This window comes from Sebastes umbrosus, chromosome 16, assembly GCF_015220745.1.
Source record: "Sebastes umbrosus isolate fSebUmb1 chromosome 16, fSebUmb1.pri, whole genome shotgun sequence".
In the NCBI taxonomy this organism is placed as follows: Eukaryota; Metazoa; Chordata; class Actinopteri; order Perciformes; family Sebastidae; genus Sebastes; species Sebastes umbrosus.
This window is the reverse complement of record NC_051284.1, coordinates 19864611-19886809: the sequence shown is the minus strand read 5'-3', so window position 1 is coordinate 19886809 and position 22199 is coordinate 19864611. Positions and strand designations below refer to the sequence as shown.

Genomic DNA, 22199 nt, shown 5'->3' with positions numbered 1-22199 from the left:
CATAACTGCATGATGCATAATTTTTTTGGGGGCCCACTTGAGCGAATGATGAGCTTATTATCAACAGTAATAATTAATGCTCGTGAAAAGAAAGAGAGCCGAGACAGAAACTTAGGAATCATTGTGACAGACAGAAGAATCAGTTATATTTAGGAGGAGATATGTGAAATATTAAGCATATGTTTATCTAGAATTAATTGTAATAACTCTGTGTTGCAGAAAGAAGAAAAAGACATGTGAGACACCATAAAAAATCATCATAATACACTTTTGGTTGTTGTGATAAAGAAGTACTTTTAATCTTGTATGTACAGTATGTACAATGTGGAGTTCTTGGACATTCAATAAAGCCAAGTATCAGTGCAGAACAACCTTTAAGAGATATACTATATCTACTATGATGCAACACCTCTGCATAAACGCACTTAACTGGAATCTGAACGAGAAGTGCTGTTCAGAACCGTCTGTGCTGAGAAAGAGGAAAACCACACGAGTGTGATCACATTTAAAGTCAACACGCAAACTAGAAATGTGTCATGTTTCATTGTCATTACAGGCACCATCATGTGTTCACAGAGCATTCCCAGCAGATCACATGATCATTAAATCATTAAAGGGATAGTTTGGGTGTTTTGAAGTGGGGTTGTATGAGGTACTTATCCATAGTCAGTGTATTATCTAAGGTAGATGACGGTCGGCACGCTCCCAGTTTGGAGAAACAGACAGGAGTTACTGCATGGGAGCAAAGCAATGTACTGCTGTGGACAGGGACGTCAGCAAAACTTATTTTAATCACCTTAACGAAGAACTCCCATGTTCTGCGAGGTAAAATTACTGTTTTTTTCCAATGGAGTCTGGTGGCTTTAGCAAGAGCATAGATAACGGTTCCAGTTAACCGTCGGAAACATAGCTGTCTCATGGTAACTTCAGTCTGTTTCTCCAAACTGGGGGCGTGCCGACCGTCATCTACTGTAGGTAATACACCGACTATGGATAAGCACCTCATACAACCCCACTTCAAAACACCCAAAATATCCCTTTAATGTCCTGATTATATTGTAGCTGTACCTTCTCATCACTTTTATAGCAATGAAGCCATGAACTCTTCAACAAATACAACTAAAAAGACAGAAAATGAAATTAAAGACAAGCCTTTAAAGAGAAATCTAATAGATTCTAATAGATTGGACACAAAATGTTTAATTTGGTAAATAAGTTTTGTGTCCTCTGGAACACAGATTTTAATTTTATTTTTGTTTCTGATTCTAATAATTAAAAAAAAAAAAAGTATAATGCCGTCATCATTAATTAAAATCCTGGATTGCTTTCAATGAGACATTATAAACCTGGGGAATATGAGGGCGATATTTTTGAAAGACCACTGAGAATTTCTGAAGTCTTTGATTGTGTCAAACTCCCCTGAAAATACTCCCACACATCTCTTTGTTGCATCTGATGTGCCGTTTCTCACCTGAAACAGGACTGTCATAGGACTGTAAATGTAATGTAGAAGTGTTTTTTTTTTATAGATATTAAAGGGAGATTTGAGGATTCAAAGAAAGTAAAGGTTTTCACTTTATTGTATATGTTGTTTATTCTGATCCAATGTTTCCATCACCTTCTGACATCAAGGATTTAGTCATCCAATAATAATAATCAGACATTTCGGAGTCTATTGTAAACTAGTTTGCATTAAAAGCTCAACTTTTGCTTTGAACATAATGTAAAAGCATGAGAAAGTAAACTATTTGTAAGTAAGAGGGATGCCATTGCATGTGCTGAAACCTTGAAAAAATAATCATTATAGTAAGTGTTTGTTGCCTTTTCTTCCATATCAAAAAATAAACAGCTCGTAGCAGAATAAAACTAAGAGGAAAAGAAACACACACATCGGCTCGATAAATTAAATCAAATCCAGTGAAATCTCCTGTCTCCCTGCAAACAACAAACAGTCTGTCGTCTCAGCATCTCTCTCTGTGCTGAGAGGGAGCGAAGAAGAAGATACAGAGACTGACCTGCAAAAAGTGGAGTCCTCACTGACAAATCTATCATCACTTTCGCGTCCAAATTTCCGTTGAGGCAAACTCCCTCACTAGTTTCTGTAGCCATTTTGCAGGTTCAGTTTCATCCTCCTCTGACCTCCAGGTGGCTGATCCTACCTTCCCTCTCTCTCTCTCTCTCTCTTCATTTCTCTGAGTGTTTGTCTCAGATGATTTCCAGAACGTCACAGGGCACGAAGCCTCTCTTCTTTCCACTCGCCACTCTGATGAAGCCGCTGTGTTCACCCTCGCTGCTCACACAGATCTGAGGGGGGAAAAAAAAAAGAAATGTTACTTTAATGTGAAAACTACTAAGAATATAAAGTACAGTTGACAAGTACAGTCAAACGTAGTACAACACATTTGATCAAATACTTCAGTGTATGTAAGTAATTAATGGTAGGAAACAATATGTGACCCGAAGGTGAAGTCTATATACAGTATATAGACCTTAATGTTGAAATGTCATAGTACTACATACTAAATAATTGAGGCATTAGTTTTTCCACTAGAAATACACTATATAGCCAAAAACATATGGACAGCCCTGTAACTTTTGGTCATATATTTTTAGTCTGAGGCTGTTTCTTAGGTTTAGGTTAGGCCTGCATTTAATTTACTGACCTGTCACTTTTCATGTTGTTTTTAAAACTCTACTACATACTACTTGGTGTTATGCCAATATAATTGTCAGAAAAGTTTTTTTTATGTATGAATCCCTAAGGCCCCACATGTCCTCTAGCATTACCCCAAAAAAACTTTAATTTCCATTTCATCGTTGTCTCTCTCATCTCTGTTTTTATGTGCATTAGTCTCCAATTGTTTTATTTTTGGCGTGCTAATACTAAGCTATACACACAAAGTTTGATTTATTTTGAAAGTCTCATATCACAAAACTTGTATACTGTATTGCCCAGCTGGAGTATAGATAATTGCTTCATTTATTATTATCATTACATTTTAAGGTACAGCGTGTAGGATTTGGCGGCATCTAGTGGTGTGGCTGCAGATTGCAACCGACTGAGTGCCCCTCTGTTCACTCCTCTCTTTCTAAGACTGCGGTAACGTGAGCTACTGAGAACAAAACCATGGTAAGCCGCCGTTCGCCTCACTCAGGGGCCATCTTTACCATAATAACACTACTTTAGGAGCGACGGAAGTCAGACGGCGGCTGGCAGTACCACGGTTTTGAACTCTGCGGCTCACATTACCGCAGCTTCACAAGCGTGTCGGAGAACTACGGTGGCCTTCAGGTAACGTAAAAACGCGAAGTCTCTCTCTAGAGCCAGTGTTTGGTTTGTCCATTCTGGGCTACTGTAGAAACATGGCGGAGCAACATGGCGGACTCTGTGAAGAGGACCTGCTCCCTATGTAGATATGAAGGGCTCATTCTATGTAAGCAAAAACACAAAGATTCTTAGTTTCAGGTGATTATACACTAATGAAAACAGTTATGAATATTATATTACATTTCTGCTAATAGATCCCCCAAAATATTACATACTGTTCCTTTAATAAATAACAATATCACTATGATTATGAGACGAATACTGATATCCAAAACTGATGGGGGGTGTACTGAGAAATAAATACTGTTCGTTTGCATCAACAACAAAAAAAAGTGATCAAACTTTTCTTTCTTTCCAACTCACTCTGACCCTCATGATGGACCACAACACATTGTATTTGCTTGCTTGCTCAAAGTACTCTCTAAAATCTTCCCCTGGGTTTGTACGACTGGAAAAGAAAGGCAGCGGGTCACAGACTCATCTAGTTTTCGGTGGTTTCATCTCCACTGGGGGTTGCTTACTGTGAGTCCCAACATGCCCTGGAAAGCATTGTGGGAAAAGGGGGCCTGATTTAAGTACAGCCATTATACCAAAAATGCTGATCTGATAGTAACTCCTAGGAAGGATCCTCTGCCGGCCAACTGCACGGGAGGAGTCGCTGGAGGTAAGAGGCAACGTGGGAGCTGCAGGAGGGTAATAAGATGGCTAAAGAGCTGCTGGATAATGTGAATCTGATGTGCTCTAATGGCTTGGGTGTCATCATGAATTAGACACATGTATAAAGGGGAAGTTTTAATGTCCAAGGTCGTTTCGCTTCTCCAACCATTGATGACGAGGACGTTCATGTGATCAACCCTGCTAATGTGTGGTCTAAATTAAAAATGAATTTTGTCTTTTTGGCTCTAAATGCAGGCAACTAACCTTAACAACAATCTAATTGTTACTGTCTGTAAGGGAGGAACGTTTTTTTACATCCAAAAAGTCACTTTATCATAAACTAAGAAAACTTGCCTTGCTATTGGCTTGATTGCCAGGTATTTTCAGTTTTATCTGGCAGGTTTTGAAAGGCTTTTATTCACAAAAAGTTTGCAGAGTTTTCTTGCATGCATTCCTTTAAAGCCACTACGTGTGCAATTCAAACATTTGGGACTTTGGTGCTCTCCTGTGGTAGTATCAAGATACTGTTGCAGACATCAAGGCAGCTATTCAGCTTGTGTTTTTGTCATATTTGTGAAAAAAACTTTATAAGAACTCAATGGGCATAATTTAATTTATATTTAAAATACATTCTACACATGTTGTCTTTAATTTAAATGTTTAAAATGTTTGACGTAATAGCCAGAAATATCCTGAACAATACAATAATAAGAAGAAGAAGAAATAGAAATAGAAGGCAGAGTCGTTGCAGATGCAGAAGTTCACACAGACGACCCATAATAACGAGGCAGGGTAATTTAGGATATAAATAAACTACTTTAAGGGGGGCATCCTGTCCAGCTTGGCTTTATGTGAAGACTTTTCACTTAAGATATCATCTTCCTATAATCATCATCCTCTTAAGGTCTGTAAAGTACCTGTCCCTCCTTCAGGGTGATCTGGCCTTGTTCCTTACAGCCGATGAACGTCCTATTACATCTGAACACTTGGTCCTCATCCCGCAGCTGATGAGCAAAGGCTGCTGGGAAGAAACCGATCCTGTCCTCAATTACCCCCTGAAAAAAAACAATACATGAAAACAGCTGACACATGGAAGAGCTGCACAGTACATAAGAGGATTACAACCCCAGTGATTAGATAAAATCCTTGAAAAAACAACAGGGGTTCTGTTGGTTAGAGTACATAAAACCTGTATTAAGCTGCATCTTAGATTATACTAACATATATACCTGGAACAGAGACATAAATATTATATGTCTTCATCTTCTTCAGTATCTATTCATTATACTGTATGCAGGTGTTACATCAGGTAAAGTATCCACTGTTCAAAGACCAGACAGGCCAGATGTTTCGGTTTATCTACAGCCTGTAGAGAACAGCAACAGAGTTAAAATGCGTGATGAGTTTCTTCATGGTCTGGTGGCAGCCGGCTGCCTCTGTACAGTCACGTTTTAGCCCTTTTGTCTCCCTAATTTATCTGTCATGCAGTTGTGTCCCGAGGCGGCCCGTTGCCTCACTCCTATAATTTACAGCTCGACTTCCTGTAATTTATCAATCCATTTCTTATGTGAGCATTTTCAGGGGCTTTGTGGAAAACACACATTATATGTAAAACTGGACAACATTACCTTTTGAATTTTCGCATCTTAGAAGGTTAATTATAATTATAAACAAAGAAAAAGTTTTAGATGAGTCATGTCACTACTTTGGTTTGGTTTCGTACTTACCTTCCACCAATCCTCATTGGAGTCGTCAGCCAATAAGATTCGGTCTCCCGCTCTGCAATATAAAGCAATACAACGGAGAAATTACTCAAAAAGGTGACGTTTTTCCTCTTCTTGGTAAAGCAGGTTATAATGACGCACCTTAGTCCTGTGCTTTAGTGGCACGTGTCTACAAACAAATTACAGATTAGTTATCAAAAATACAAAACAAGATCAATTCTCCTTATTTACATCTCTGGATGTAAATCATGGGTCATCAATTGGTGAGGATGCTGACTTTTCACCTGGGACTTGTTTGCGTTAGCGTCAGTCTTCTTGCACGATATGCATGTAGCAATCAAGTGCATATTTAAGAACATGGTTTAACAAAATGAGTCAGCTGGAAAGATTAAAAAGTCATCTGGAGATGGAGCTAGCATTCATTATCTAGCTGCAGCTGCCAAAATCTACCAGCGACAGTCTCCATTTCAGCCAACATAATGAACTAGGTCATTGTCTAGAAATGAGAAGCTTGCTTTTATTTATTTCTATGTGAAATTGTTGACCCATTGTTTCAAAAGTTATTGTCGAGAGGTAAATCTAGCACTGTTATCATTGTGAAATGCTTGTGTTCATAGCAACAGTAACCAAAGTGGACAGGGCTTTGCAACAGGCAAAACACCTAAAAGTTACCGTAAACTCTGACGACAATGAGAAAAGGTGTTTATGTTTTTTTTCTGATTGGATGCACCTTAATCCTGTTTGCTGTGAGTAATTGTTCTTTGTCCAGGAAACGCATGAATCATTTTACCCCACCGCCACATGTACCATAATTACTAGCATCTGTTCAAAGCCGTCGGCTAATTTTGACCAATAAAAATCAAACGGACCGGCCCAGTTGAGCCAAATGTTGGTTTACGTAAGTTCCCATTTTTCTTCCTCTTGTGGTTCAATTACAACACTGGCTGTCCTTTGCTCGGTAATGCTCACCATGACTCAGAAAACACTGTTTATTGGAGGTGAGAAATAGCACAGCACCCGGTGTTGTAAAATCTTCAAAGGTGAAAACAAAGTGAACACATGTTGTTTGAACAACAGGAAATGTACCGTATGAGCATCTCCTCCGAGTACTGAGCCTTAGAATCAAGTTAATTATGAAAACACGAGCCATGAAGGTAAGAAAAAAAAAGGGTTGGTGATATCATTGTCCGTTAAATAACAAAAAAGGAAGAGTGGGTTTTCTAATTCTGTATTCTAAAAATGCAGAACTCATCATCATTACAATCACCACATAGTCGAAGGTAATCATGTAATCAGAGCATTTGGCGGCAACTGAAACTAATCACAAACCTGATTTTCACACTTAAAATGAAAACTGAACCTTTTGATTAAAGATTCCATTTTCTTTTTCCCATTTGCGCTTTACGTGTTAGCGTTTGATGTCTGCAGCGAAACCCCGAGGAGAAACACACTGATGTAGGTTTTCATAAGAGAATACATTAGAAACAAAGCTTAGTGAACTTTGTGCCGGACTGGGAGTCCGAGAGAAGAAGTCAATGAATTTTAAATTACGCCTGACGATTGAAGTTTTTCTCGACTAAAGAGAGAGGACGTATCCGTGTGTGTGTGTGTGTGTGTGTGTGTGTGTGTGTGTGCAGGAGAAAGAGGGAGAGAACAAGTGCACTCTCATATCCTTAAATCCTCGCAGGATTTCTGTGAGAACCAGGAGCAAATGGATACTTAGGCTGAAGGACTGCTCGTGATGAATACTGTGTTCCTGATGGCCTGTTTCAAAGTATGTTGCAGGTGATGCCCTAACAGTCATGGGTAACGAATGGGAGGAAATCTGTAGCCTGAGTTTCAGATTGTATTGGAGATAATAAGACAGACTAAACATATACAGCTTTGTCTATTTTAAACCTGCGTTAACAGATTTTTTCTCTCCATATTCTTAGTTAAATATAGTTGGTATTTGCATATTGGCCAGTACAAATCCAACATCTCATAATTTTAACCAAAATAAAACATTTTTTTTTTTTTTTTTTACCAGCATTCAAAAATAAAATATCCCCTTTTAACCACTGGTACACTGTGTACGCCTCATGGGAGCTATAAAAGGGGCTTCTAAATGGACTTTCCAGAGACTCTCAGGATAAATCCAAGAAGACATGAGATTGACGGATATTAATAGACCATCATGGCAGACACACACAGGTACTATTAATGAGGCTACTCCAGGGGAATAAATCTTTGAAGACCATTACCTACAACGAGGAAGCTAATTAGTTCCTTTTGTAAATCTGTTCTTGTATACTTCTAGTGCTCTGAATACAGGGATTATATAAGATAAAACACAGACAAACTAATTAAGAGACGACTGAATTTCCTGGCATGAAAAAGCAGATGAATATTGACAAGGAGCAGACAGCTCTTCACCAGCATGTCATCTAATTTCCCATGGTAAATTGTGTGCATGTGTAATTGCATTGTACGACTGTATAAGAGCATAAAGTACAGTATGATTGAATTTCACTGATTGTTTGTTTGTTTTTGCAGACTCTCATGCCAGTATGTGTGCTGCAGAGCATAAAAGGCAAGTTTAGAGCAACTGCAATTGGCAGGTGCAACATACATGAAGTTCATTATTGTTAACGCTACAAAAGGCAACAGGAGTCAATGAATGAATCTCACAAACAAGTCACACAGATTCAGTTTCTCTGTCATTGATGCTGTGTGTGCGTGTCAGGCATATACAATCAATCAATATATTATGACTATAGTGAGAATACGCCCCCTACCACTTATCGTTAGAGTCTGAATACTGATGTAAGATGCAAAAATTGTTAAAACTAATAGAGTGGTGCAAGGATGACGTATTTTTGTAGGCTAACCAAGAAGTTAGCATCGCACGGGTTCCCTCGACCAAAAAACAACGGGATCTTTCCATTGGATTTTGGATTATTGCAGAAAATAAGCTGGTAAACAAATGTTTATGATACGTACACATTTTGTTCAGCAAAAAAATCTCAACAAATGAACACCACTTTTATGATTTTTGAAGTGTGAATGCAATCTCCAGAAGTAAAAAGCTAACGTTAGGCTATAAACAAACTACACCACAGTCGCCACCACTAAGCTAAAGAAGGCTTAGTGTTCGGCTTGATGACGTTTAGTAGTCTTATTTAGCCGCTTGTCAGCAACTGCATTTTTGAAAACACATAGAAGCTTCAAAATGTAGTGGGATATTTACTGACGTACTTTATGTCATAGAACAAAGCGTTATTATTTCAGCCATCCAACTAAAAACCCATTAAAAGAAACAGTGACTTCGAGGCATTACCTTCAAGGGAACCTGAAGTGGATAAATGATAATTAATTTCCGGGTTTTAGGACTCATTCCGGCAGCACTCTATAATGATCATTAAAAAGTGTAATTGCAATATTTAGGATCTGGCACAGATTTGTTTGCTTAAAGGTGAAATGAGCAGCGTAAGCTGAGCGAGCTGGATTCAATCTATCTCCTTCAGAAGGTTCAGATCAAATTTCCCAGTGAACTTGAATTGTGTCTCTGCCTCTTTGTTTACTTTGTTTTCTATTTTTTTCCAGGACATTTTGAACAGCAAAAAATGTATCAAAGGAGCTCACTGTAAGCATTTCAGAGTCAGTCAGTCAGCTATATGTCATCTGCACTGAGTGATGACAATGAGTGTTAGTGGGATTTCTTGATTAGAGTGACGTGTGTATGTGTAAACTAACCTCATGTCCAGGTCATTGCTGTCTTGGGGGGTGAAGCTGAACAAGGCCACATAGGTGTTGAGCTTAAGTTCATCTTTCTGTAGCTGGCTCTGCTCCAACTAGACAGCACGCAGAAACACACAGATTTGATTTTCAAGAAGTCTTGGGAAACAGGAAAACATGGCTCACGAGTTAAACAAAGCTCACACAAATACGAAATAACACCATATTCTCTATTGTCAATTTTCTCGCAGTTATGTCTTAAAATAGTCTTTTGGCATCCATTTAGGCAGGAGAAGCCCTTGTTTACAGAACACTGATAGACCGCGGAGCCGCTTAAGTTGTTCTGCAATCTGTTCCTTTTAATCCACCGTCAACATGAGTGGGAGAAGCAGGATCAGGTTTTTTATGAACACTCAGGAAGTTAAAACAGGACGGGGTTGTGGGTGGAGAGGAAGTTGTCAGAGAAGTGTTAGCACAATTAGCAGGGAGATGCGCCGCCATTCTGGCGCTCTTCACACCTGCTCATAGAACTGGTGGGCGTTTTTTCTTGTTTCATCACCAATACCTTGAGTCTGAATCCTAAAATGCCTCCAAATGATAAATCGTTCCTGCGTAATGCCTCGAGGGAAATTTTGCCAAAAGGTATGGGAATGGCTTTTTAAGATACACAAATTGCTGTTTTCGAAGGGCAACGGGAGAATTTGCCATCTTTGTGGCGCTATATAGTTAATGAAGAGAAGTGTTTCTGGTCTTTTGTGGCTCTCCGAGCGTCATCCGTGTGGACTGGCGATGTGGCTGATGGATGAGTTGAGTTAACTGCAGCCACAAGGCAAACTGCCTCTGTGGCCTCTGGGTGAAAACAACAACATCAAGCAGCGGCAATCCATTACAGCTAACTAAGAGCCGCTCACTGGCCTTGAGAGGCTCTTGATGATGTGGCAGTCTGGAACACTAAATGAGAGGTCGGGCAGGTTGAGATAATAGCCTCCTTTGTTACAGAGTTATCAAAAAAAGAAGGTGGCATTTGAAGTGAGGGACAATGTGGTGAAGGAAAAATGGAAAAAAGGGAAATGAAGAGAGTAGTGTGCATTCTAATAAATCTGCAGTAAAGATTTTTTGGCCACTTAGGGGTAATAAAACAACCTGTGAACACAACTTTGACACATTATCACCTTATAAACTTAAATGGTGAACGTGTTAGCCAACAGTTGCTTATTTACTGTACATAACTAGCAAACACGGTGGTGCAGTGGTTAACACTGGCGCCTCAGAGCTAGAGGGTCGCAGGGTTCGAATCCGGCTTGGGGCCCTTCTGTGTGGAGTTTGCATGTTCTCCCCGTGTTAGCGTGGGTTTTCTCCGGGTTCTCCGGTTTCCTGCCACAGTCCAAAGACATGCAGGTTAGGTTAATTGTTGACTCTAAATTGCCCGTAGGTGTGAATGTGAGTGTGAATGGTTGTCTGTCTCTATGTGTCAGCCCTGCTGGCGACCTGTCCAGGGTGTACCCCGCCTTCGCCCAATGTCGACCCCTAACGGGATAAGCGGTTGCAGATGGATGGATGGATGGAATTGGCAAACACAGCAATATTAGCTTCAATTTGGAGGCATGTTTATGGCCAACTGGCGATTGCAAGTCCAATGCTCACTCACTCCCTCTAGCAATGCTTTGCTCCACCAACTCCTGAGAAAAACATCTCGTTATATACTATAGCAGCTAATTGTTCCATTATGTACACTAACTAGTCGCTACAGTACACATATTTGATCCATTGTTTTATAAAAATATTGATTAGTGTAGCTTTTAGAGATTATTTCATATGTCTTTATTCCAGCAACAGTCGTTTGGCTATAGGAGGTGACCATAGATTGTATATAAAGATGGACGACATTCCCCAAAAGTGAATCCAAAACATCTTGATCGCCCCCTGGTGGCTGGCTGCAGTAAAGGTCATAAATCCCGCCCCCTCCATGTTAGCGGATAGGACATGGGCCAAACTCTGGTATTGTACGAGAGAGGAGATCTGTGTAATAGAACATGTCAGTTTGATCATGAATGTAGTTATAGAGATATTCTGGTTAGTTGTTGTGTCTTTGTAGCCAAACAGCTACCGTGGTGCTAAGGTAGCAGCTAGGTGGCTCACGCTAGCAACCTGCAGCCGTGCTCGGCTCGTGATTGGCTCGTGCGGGTGTGTGGGCGGGACCTCGATACCGCGGCTCCAGCCCCCTCGATCACTACTGCGCAGAAATGCAAACAACGTCACAATCTCAAGCTGGCAGCTCCCATATCCAAGATATTTTGGCTTCACTTTTATACAGTGGGAGGAAGTGGAGATGCATCTATATATACAGTCTATGGCAGTGACACATTTTACACTTCCGGCGGCAACAACAAAAGCCCCAGAAGTTTGTTTGGATAAACAGAAGCTCCCTCAAATGAAGAGACAAACAAAAACAGCGCCACCTACAACAAAATCAAACTTCCCAAACAGAGAATCCATCCAAAAAGAAATCACAGCATGAGCCAGACTATTTTAATGTCAATTGATCTCGGGTAGTTTAAACACTAAACCTGAAAAGTGTGAACAGATGGGGTTCCTATGTGTGACTGCGTGTGTTCCGTTTATGCGTGTGAGCCTCTCATCTCAAATTGGGAGGCTCCGTCTCTGGCGAAGAAGCAGTTTTCGAGCATTTTTCTCTGCTCATTACCCTGCAGAGCCTCCATCTGTCTGTCCGCCAGCCTGAGCTAATGGACCTGTCGGCTGACAGACAAACAGCCTGCTGCAAGCTGTGCTCGGTCCAGCCTGATAACACAGCACAATGCACTTCACGTCTCTTCCCCGAAATGGAAGGCTGGACTGCTAGATTGTGTTCCAGAGGATACAGTAGTTGTGTGTGGTTTTTGCCTTGTATGGTTATTTGTTCATTTTTGTGTTTGTCCAAGTATCTGTGGTCTTTTTCCACTGTTGATAACGGAGATAAACATGTTAATCTATAAAAGTAAACACGATAGATTGCTGCACATAGAAAAAGTGTACAAAGAACATTGATACTGAAAGCACGTCTCCAAAAAAAAACCCATCATGGAAGATAGAAAGGAAGAGAGCGGTTTTGAAATGTGCCCATGAAATATTCATCGTTACTCTGCAGGGGGTGCCAAGAGATTCACAGAGGTTTAACCTTTTTCTCTCACTAGCATGAATTTTGCACCATCAGCACTGCATCTACACTCTGTAGAGAATAAAAACAGACCCCAGAGCTGCAGATCCAAACGTTACGTAAGGTCAAAGCGTCTCTCTATCAGCGCAGGCCAGCGGTTGTGTCAGCTCGGGTATGATTTGTTACAGCAGGAAGAGAAGTTTTCCCTCAGAGTCCTGGGAAATTCAGCAGCGGCGATTGATGCGAGGGGCAAAGTGCAGCGTGCTTAATGGACGCAGAACGGACTGGCTGGGTATCAGTTCTCAGAGTGACCACGTAGAGTTCAGGCACTGGTCAGTGGACGAAGTCTGTTCTCAGAGGTTTTCAGACTGAACCAATAATACATACAGTATGACTGTAAGACTCTGAGCTGCAGAGTAACGATCACTGTGAAAAGTGAGGAGGAAAGTTGACGACCAGAGTTGCTGACAAGACAGTTTAAGTTTGCCATTCCTCTAAAATAGTACATACGGTTTACTTTTTCTTATTCCTCCTTATATAACTACCAGATTATTATTTTGCTGAAAAGCTTTTTCTATTTACAAAAGTGGCAGCAAATTGTCTTTGTCTGTGAAAAATACTTAACTCAAAACTGCTGGAATAACAGAAAAAAAATTCCAAGCTAAAAACAAACAATGGTTTGCTCCTAAAAAAAAAATCACATTTTGATTCACATTTATCCATAAAGTTTACTGGGATTAGATTTTTGTCAAAAGAGGCCGACCAATAAAGAGAGCGTCACTAGAATGGACACACACACACACACACTCAGATGAATTTGTTTCTTACTGTCAAATCGTCAGGTTTTCTCTCTGGCTGGAGGTAATGCTCTGTCCCGTTCTCAACGACTGTGAAAACTGCAAAGAAAAAAAAACGAATTACTGAATTAAAACAACAACCATTTCAATAAACACGATTAAAATTGGTCCTCTAAAAGCTGCAATGTTTGTTAGATCAGTAGTTTCCAACTTTTTTCCTTATAGAACCCCTTTTCTATCATTGAGTCAACTGACGACCCCGACTAAGCGACTATTTTATGGATATTTCATATTCTATTTAATGCATAACGATAACAGTACAGAACGACTGATGAACTGTACAAGTGACCCAAATAGTGAACGCAATGGGAAGTTTGTGTAAAACGAGTAATTGGATGAATTTTGAGCAGATTATTTCCTGTGAATTCTGCATCAGGGAAGAGTTTTTTTTTAAGGAACTTTAATACAGTGTAATGTGTATTTTTTTCATTTTCAACAATCATTCATACTTAATAGGCTTCTTTTTTATTATCCCTGATGCTTTGCCATTGTTCTATTAGCTCTTTGGATGTTTTAACTGCGTACTTCTAATGCAGGATGAGGCTGTTTATCAGAGAGGGAAGGCTCTGTGAGTACAGCTCGTGACCTTATCATGTTTGTATCATAAATAATATCCAAAACATTTAAAAATACAAAATTTAATTTAGTTTTCTTCACAGAAATTAATGAAATGCTGAGATACAGGCCAACTGTATATATTTTTTAAAAATCGTCTTACACCTTGCGTCTTAGGCCTTAAGACCCCCCCCCCCCCATGAAGCTTTGGCGACCCCTAGTGGGGGTCTGGACCCCCAGGTTGGGAACCAGTGTATGTATGTTGGACACATAAAAAAACCTATTGATATCAATTAGAAATATTAACCTGGTGGCACTAAATCAAAGATGTCTCCTTATTGTTCTGTGGTTCACAAATATCCGTACCATTTATTTGAAGATAGTTTGAGCATAGTCTTTTTTCCATTAACCAAAGAACTATCAATAAATTAGACACGTATGCCCAGGCTGAGAACATAATCTTCTTTTGTTGTGCTATATTCTCTGAAGGAAATTGTTCAACAGCATTGAAGCCACGCTCCAAATAGCATTTTCCAATACCAGTGACTACCTATGTGCACTCCACCAATCTCCTTGTGGTTCTGCTTTCATTGCTCAGAGTGAATGCTCCAGATTGTAAAGGGTCAATGGCTTGCCCTTCAATACAGAGACTATTGTGCACCTGAAAAACCCATTCAGCCACTACTAAATCAAGCGTTGCACACAATGCAGATTAAAAAAAGAGAGGTTCAAATGTTTCTTCAGGCTTTTTTCCACAGGCTTTTCTATAGCAGGGTCAGAATGAGCAAATAGCAATAAGAGCGAGTTCACTTCGGTGCAGTAAAGAACCTTATTTGATGTTTCATACGAGGAGAATTTGATGTTGCAACCTTCTCAGACTATCATGTGGCAAGAGCATTAGCAGTGTGTTTTTTCCCTGTGTCACTACATGGCTGTAATCCAGATGCACACAGTGTACCGCAAACAGATACTCACCATCGTCGCTGTGCTTTCTCGACAGCTCCTGCCTACTGCTGTGAGCCACCACTTCCTCTGGAACCTGATCCAAGTCACTGGTCTGCAGAGATCATTCAAGGATTATTTATTTATTTGAGTGCAGAGAGAAAGCGATAAAACAGATTAGAAAGACAAAGATAGATAGCGAGAGATTGATAGTTGAGTTTCTGAGCAGAAAACAAGCTAAAAATGCATCCACTTTCACAGTATAACCAGCTATTTTGGAGAAAACCATAGTGCAGCACACGTGCTGTTTCTAAGTCTGCATTTGGAAACTATTATCATAAACCCTGTTGAGATCACATTGTCTCTGCGAGCCTCCACCGACACACACACCCATTCACTAACAGCTGCACAGGACAGGAAAAGGATGGCCCAAACCCAACAGCTTTCAGATGTCATCATACGGAGGCACGTATCCAGACTGCACATACAGTTTAGCTTACATTAAAAGTGATAAGCTATGAAAAACAGATTTCCTTGTGTATTACACAGAGATGTAAGAGTGGCTGGAGAGTGTAGCTGTACACTACAATCGTCCCAGTCCATCTTCAGAGCTGTAACGTGAGCGTTTGCACTGACATCTCCCTTCATCACTGCTTGGAACCAGACTGCCTTTATTGGTAGTGTTTACAGCCCTGCAGTGGCAGTATCTATTTAGACCATCAGCTACACTATGTCTGTTGCAGCGGGACATAATATAACAAGTATGGTACATAAACTGAATTGTGATAACCTGTTTGTACATTGACAAAAAGCAGACTTGAGGTAGGAAATAGGACAAATAAAACTGAAAGTGTTAGTGACTGTGTGGACAGGGTAAAAACAAACATGATAAATTATCCTTTTCTTACCGAGTTTCTGTGTGGAGACTCAGAGCCACTGGCCCTCTTGGCCTTCTGTGCCAGCGACGTCCCAAACCTCAAGGCCTCATACACAGGGTCCACCTTGTTGCCACAGGCTTTAGAAAAGAATGAAGACATAATAAAAAAAAAAAGCTGATGGCAAACAACTGTTAAGCTTTCAGGATAGCCATGTGGTGATTTACAATACTATAAAAAGCAGGTAGGTAAATCTTATAAAACAGCTCAAGTGGTAAAGTGGTTCTGGAAGAGTGTAGTAAACATTTCGGTTTAGAGCACGAACACGGACGTGAAATCACTATGGTGATTTAAGCTTCTCACCGATTGGCATGACTTCTTTGATGCAGCCGTACTGTTCCTGGATGAGTAATGGAGAACTGTAGTACCGCCGAAAGCCTTTTGGCTGAAAGACAGAGAGGGGAAAAAGAGAGAGAGAAGTGACAAATCAATATGCAGCGCCACAGGCAGCACAGCAGCCCGACACTGAAATACTGCACATAACTCTGTTTAGTCTGACGTTTCTGAGCACAACTGATAGGCATTAAGCTTTGCCACACTGGATGTCCGACATCACTGTTTGGATGAATCACAACAGCTATATTTCACACTGCAGACTGCGTAGACTGAACAGCGTCCAATAAATACCTAGAATATATTTATACGTAATAATTCTCAATATAAACTCACACAGTGGTGGTCAAACAGTATAATGTGCAGCATTGTGCTGTGTATGAATGTGCACAGCGCTCATTTTCATGGTCGAATGATCTGTATGAATGAAAAATCAAGTGTTGCGAAAAAGTAGTCACAACACTAATTTAATATGTTTGAGTGTTAAGAACCAAACATTATGATTAATTCTCATTAACTGCTAGTTAATATAGCTAAAAGTCAGAACAATTTTATGCAAGAAAAGGAAATAAAAACATGTATAACTAATTAATTAATGATGAACTTATCAACAACAATCCATATGAATTTATAATGAGTAATTCATTAATATTTCATAAACCTGCTGTGGATCAGCTATAAGTAATTTGTAACTGAAATAATAATTTATTTATATTTGCAATCTTTCAGTTTTGTTAGCATTCAATTAATCTGTTGTAAGAACTAGAGGTTAATATAAAAAAAATATTTGGGATATAAAATAATCACTTAATGAGTGAATGAAATATTTTACAAATTTAAAAACGGTAACAGCAAATTACTATAAAAAACATATTATTGGAAAAAATATATGTGGTTTAAATACACAAAAACAGTTAAATATACAGAATTATTAACCTTTATGAACCAATTTGGTAACAATAGTAATGGTTTCATGTGTTTTTCTGATTTTTTTTTTATGTAAAGCGACAGACTGTAGCACTGTGCCCAAGATAAATTTACCCTCAGGGGCAATAAAGTGTTATCTATCTATCTCTAATGCAAATGATTAATGCATTACTTATTATACCAGTAAAATACTGATTAGCATTGTGAAACTTGCAGCCTGTAAACAAACTACGTCCTTCTGTATTAATTCAGCAAGATGTGAAGTACACAACCCTGAATTTTACCAGAACACAGCAGCTATAATCGGTACCTACAGAATCTGTTCATGGGGAGTTGCAGGAACTGTGTTTATAGCAACGTACTGCAGCAATGAAAAACAAGACCGGTAGATTGCTCGAGAGTTAGAGAGAAAGAGAGGGAGGGTGGAGTGGAATACAGATGCTGAAGGGGCTGTTGTTGTTTACAAAATGACATCAGACCAAGTTCACACTCAATACTGCACAACCCCACAGCTGAGGCGCAACATTAGTTCTACTCAATTTAATGAACTTTAAGCACATTATTGTTTGAATGAAGAATATTGATGGCTACAGTTATAAATTGTGCAGGACGATAATAAATGATTCTTTGTTGCATACAGAGTTGAACATTTCTGGAAAGGAAAATGTGTCTGCCATGCAACTGACTAGAAAGAAAATGACTAGTCTTAAAGTCATTTATCATGCCCTCCTTCCATCTCCAAACATTTATCATTTATAAATCTATTACCTTCCTGTGTCCTATCCAATCAATACTTCCTCATCTGTTTTGAATCATTCTTAAGTAAAGAAGACAGAAGATTGAATCTCTCCTCAATCCCTGCGAGTCATCTGCAGCACATTGGGTGATGATTAATGTAAAATGTCTTCAGCTCTTGGCCATATTTTGATATCTGGAAGTTGTCCTAGACAAACATTCATCCAGTTCTTTACTGGATCGGCGTTGGAGGCCCACATCTCATACTGTAGGACAGAATGCCTTTTTCCTTTTTGTTTACATTTCATGTATTCAAGTGGCAGGTGGTGAAATCTGCATTGCTAATCAGTCGTGATTAATTCTTCATTTGACACTTCTGATGATGAGACGGCTAAAACAAGCAACCCTTGAGTTCTTCAGGCGATTCTCGAGAACTTAGATGTCAAATTTTCGGGGGCAAACTCATTAAGGGATCTGGTTAATTTGGTTACAAACAAAAGACGCCACGCACTGTGACTGACAGTGACTTCATTTACTACACTGATGTTGTGACAGCAGTGATTGTAGGTTTTGGGGAAATCTGAGGAAACATCATTGCGGTCTTTCTTATGTGTCTCCTTAATTCCCAATATGCATGTTTCTATTCATCAAAAGTCATGTCGAGGACAGAACTCCAATTAGATCATTTTTTCATGAACGAATGTTTCAGGCAGCGCAGAACAATGTTGCAACCAAGCACAGGAAAGTTGTACAACAAAACCCAATGTTATCAGTCTGCACTAAGGAAATATATCTGCCTGAAACATCTGTGCATGAATAAATAATTTAATTAGAGAGCTGTCCTCTTCATGATTTTTGATTTTGGACATTCGACACTCATCCACACATAAAAGAGCTGTTGTCAAAAATGTATTCATGCATTCCTATTCATCTGCCATGGTTATCGGTGCATTATTTCTTTGTTATCTGGGAAATTAAGTAGCTATTAATACTGTGCATAAATAACAGCATGCAATCAATCTTTGTAAATGTGTATTTTCCCATTCCCTATCTTGAGAGGTACTGTTTCATCTCACAGACAGTGAGAAATGCATCAGAAGCTTTTAAATACTGGGGGAGGATATGAACATGGTGAATGTTTTCAGTGATCTGTTTTCTGTCAAAATCTGAATCAACTTGTGTACAAACACATGGAAAAACTGATAAGTGACTGGAGTTGTCAAGACTGAATCTAATCAAAAACTGTGTGAGTGGTCAGCTCTTGTTAGCTAAGTGACCAACATCTTGTTTCTGCAAACTTTATACTGTACACAACCATAATAACAGGAAAACATTGTGTGTTTGACTCACAAAATAAACTTATTCCTTCACAGAGTCTCTGAAAAGCATAAAACCTAGTGCTGTCAATCGATTCAAATATTTAATAGAGATTAACTGCATGATTGTCCTTGATTAATCATTATTAATCTCACAATTTTTATCTGTTCAAAATGTATAAGGGAGATTTGTATTTAAGTATTTAATACTCTTATCAACATGGGAGTGGACAAATATGCTTGATTTATGCAAATGTATGTATATTTATTATTGGAAATCAATTGACAACACAAAACAATGATAAATATTGTCCAGAAACCCTCAAAGGTACTACATTTAGCATGAAAAATATGCTCAAATCATAACATGGCAAACTGCAGCCCAACAGGCAACAACAGCTGTCAGTGTGTCAGTGTGCTGACTTGACTATGACTTGCCCCAAACTGCATGTGATTATCATAAAGTGGGCATGTCTGTAAAGAGGAGACTCGTGGGTACCCATAGAACCTGTTTTCATTCACATATCTTGAGGTCAGAGGTCAAGGGACCCCTTTGAACATGGCCATGGCCATGCCAGTTTTTCCTCGCTAAAATTTAGAGCAAGTTTGGAGCGTTATTTATTCCCCTTTGCGACAAACTAGTATGACATGGTTGGTACCGATGGATTCCTTAGGTTTTTCTAGTTTCATATGATGCCAGTATCTTCTCTCACCTTTAAAACTAAACCTGCTTCAACCTCCGAAATTGCAAGTTGCCTTAATGCCTTAAAGAAATTAGTGGTGTTAAAACAAATATGCGTTAATGCATTATTATCGTGTTAACTTTGACAGCCCTAACAAAAACATGAATATTATTAGCTGATTGTTGCCAAACCTGAAGGTGAAGTAATGTTATGTAACCACATAGCTGAACCACAAAGGCCTGCCTGTTAATACCACCATTTCTTTTAAAACTACATTTGTTATGAATTCATTGTCACTGTTTCAGTAAGTACAGAAACCTAATGAAGAAATGGTGATAAACTGGTTTTGAGGTTTATAAAGATTCAGAGCACGAGATCACTTGAGTTCTTTGCGAAAGGGTTCTCAAGCCAAGAGAAACAAGCATGGCTGCAGAAGTGTCCAAGTTTAGAGTAAGTTGAATTTAGAGCTGTACTCCACTGGGGAAACTTCCCTTTTTATGCTTGACCTCTCAACCTCATTTTCCACTCCTGAGAGCCGATCATATCTTCAAGCCTCATCCCTCAGGCATCTAGTGGAAAGACGTCACAATGGGAAAGGAGAAGAGCTGCCTGTACGGGTTACATATCCATATCATTTCCATGTGACATCCATGAACTTTATTCTTGCTGATTACAAACGAATTAAGAATTACTCAAACTCAACTTATTCCAAATTTCCCTCAACTAATTCCAGACACATTTTCTCAAGGGCGGTGTAGCCAAGTACTGTGAGGAACAAGGTAAGAAAAGGTAGAAAATCACACATAATATGACCTGACAGTGTTACAGTCACTTTAGTGTGGGATGTGTGCGGATGACTAAAGAGTCTCAATTCAGTCCTGACTGCCAGATTGCTGGACTGCTATCGAAGTAAAAGCGATGAACGTTTCTTGGTGCTGGCTCTCGCTGGTGTAACTAAACCCTCCCCCAGTAAAAACACTCAGCCCTCCCCAACGGACCAAATCCAAATGGTCTCATTATGATGTAGGTTCACACATATGATGAGGGGCGATGGTGATTGTGAATCATATAATAGCCCACAATCTCAATTATCATCACCCAAAAATGAGGACAGGCTCCCAGAAAGTGTCTTGCTGGGTGGGAAAACGACATACAATGACGATAACAAGACTTGATCTCTCAGTCTATGATTTTTAAGTTAGGATGTTATTACAGTACAGGGTCATTACCTCTGACCTGTGAGGTAATAACACTGAAAAGCTGACTTATTGACTGTACCAACTAGCAAGTAAATAAATTCCCCTACTCAATAAGACAGTTTTCCTCTAGTTTTTAATGTTCACACATTAGCACATTGAAATCAGCTCTAGCTCTAGCTCTTACCTTAAAAGAAGTGTGTAACATTGATATAAAAGCTGACATTGAATAATAAATGATGTGATAATTATTCCAAATATTCTTTTATACCCCCTAATATCACAAGTAACAAAGACTCAACTTGCATATTAAAAAAGAGACATCAAGGCTGAGACTGAAATGCCAAACACATCATAACACTGTTACGTGTGACATCTTCAATAGTGGTTGTGAAGTCGCCTCGGGGTGACTGTATTGATCCTGATTTAATGTTTTATGCTGACAGCAGCACGGCAGAACTTAAACGGAGGTGAAGAGGAGGTCGTCATTTTTGTAAATAGTGAGCTGAATCGCTATTATCTAACAAACAGACAGACAGAGTGATGATATAACGATGATGAGGACGATGACGAGGATGGATGGCGGCCACAGATGTACCAGCACACTCACACTTAAAGTGTGATTTCTGAATAAGCACATTTTGGTGGGAAACGGTCAGACAGCCAATTCTAATCTGTCTGTTTTGGTTTCATAATGACATCAGTGATTATAAGCTCAGAATCTCCCAAACTGTTGTCAGCAAAGAGGCAAATGTACTGTCTACATCATGTATTGATGTCTTGTGTTATTCTGTGTCATGCATCTTACCAGTTTGCCCATGCAGCGCTGCTGTCCCACTCCATTCTCACATTTGTGGTGGAGGCTCATCTTGCAGGCTTTGCAGCGGAGGCCGTGCTTTGCCGTGTTTCCCGCCAGGAACACCACATGCTTGGCTGTTGTACCTGATACGCACACAGAAAAAGAGGCAACAGGTTCAGATCGGTCCTGTCAGGAACTGGACTCAAATGGTGTTCCTAAGTGAACAGCAAAATTGCACACAAAAAAGGCAGAGGAAATGGAAAATACTGTTCAGAAAGCCATCTCATTTATTTATTCAGTGACATTACACACTTATTCCTAGCCTAGAGTTTCTGGAGTCT

The 22199-nt window shown here is 39.5% G+C and overlaps 1 protein-coding gene across 2 annotated transcripts in view; it reads right to left on the bottom strand.

Moving 5' to 3' along the window:
• Nucleotides 1–1557: 1557 nt before the first annotated feature.
• The window catches only part of stac (SH3 and cysteine rich domain), a 34392-nt gene continuing 13750 nt past the window's right edge, over nucleotides 1558–22199 (bottom strand). For both annotated transcript variants that reach the window (XM_037747235.1, XM_037747236.1), the window contains 9 exons: nucleotides 21868–22001; nucleotides 16173–16254; nucleotides 15843–15949; nucleotides 14968–15049; nucleotides 13409–13476; nucleotides 9445–9542; nucleotides 5713–5764; nucleotides 4903–5040; nucleotides 1558–2304 (listed from right to left, as the gene is read on the bottom strand). In XM_037747235.1, the coding sequence (XP_037603163.1) occupies nucleotides 2206–2304; nucleotides 4903–5040; nucleotides 5713–5764; nucleotides 9445–9542; nucleotides 13409–13476; nucleotides 14968–15049; nucleotides 15843–15949; nucleotides 16173–16254; nucleotides 21868–22001 (860 nt within the window). In that variant the 3' untranslated portion in view covers nucleotides 1558–2205. The remainder of the gene's footprint in view (nucleotides 2305–4902; nucleotides 5041–5712; nucleotides 5765–9444; nucleotides 9543–13408; nucleotides 13477–14967; nucleotides 15050–15842; nucleotides 15950–16172; nucleotides 16255–21867; nucleotides 22002–22199) is intronic.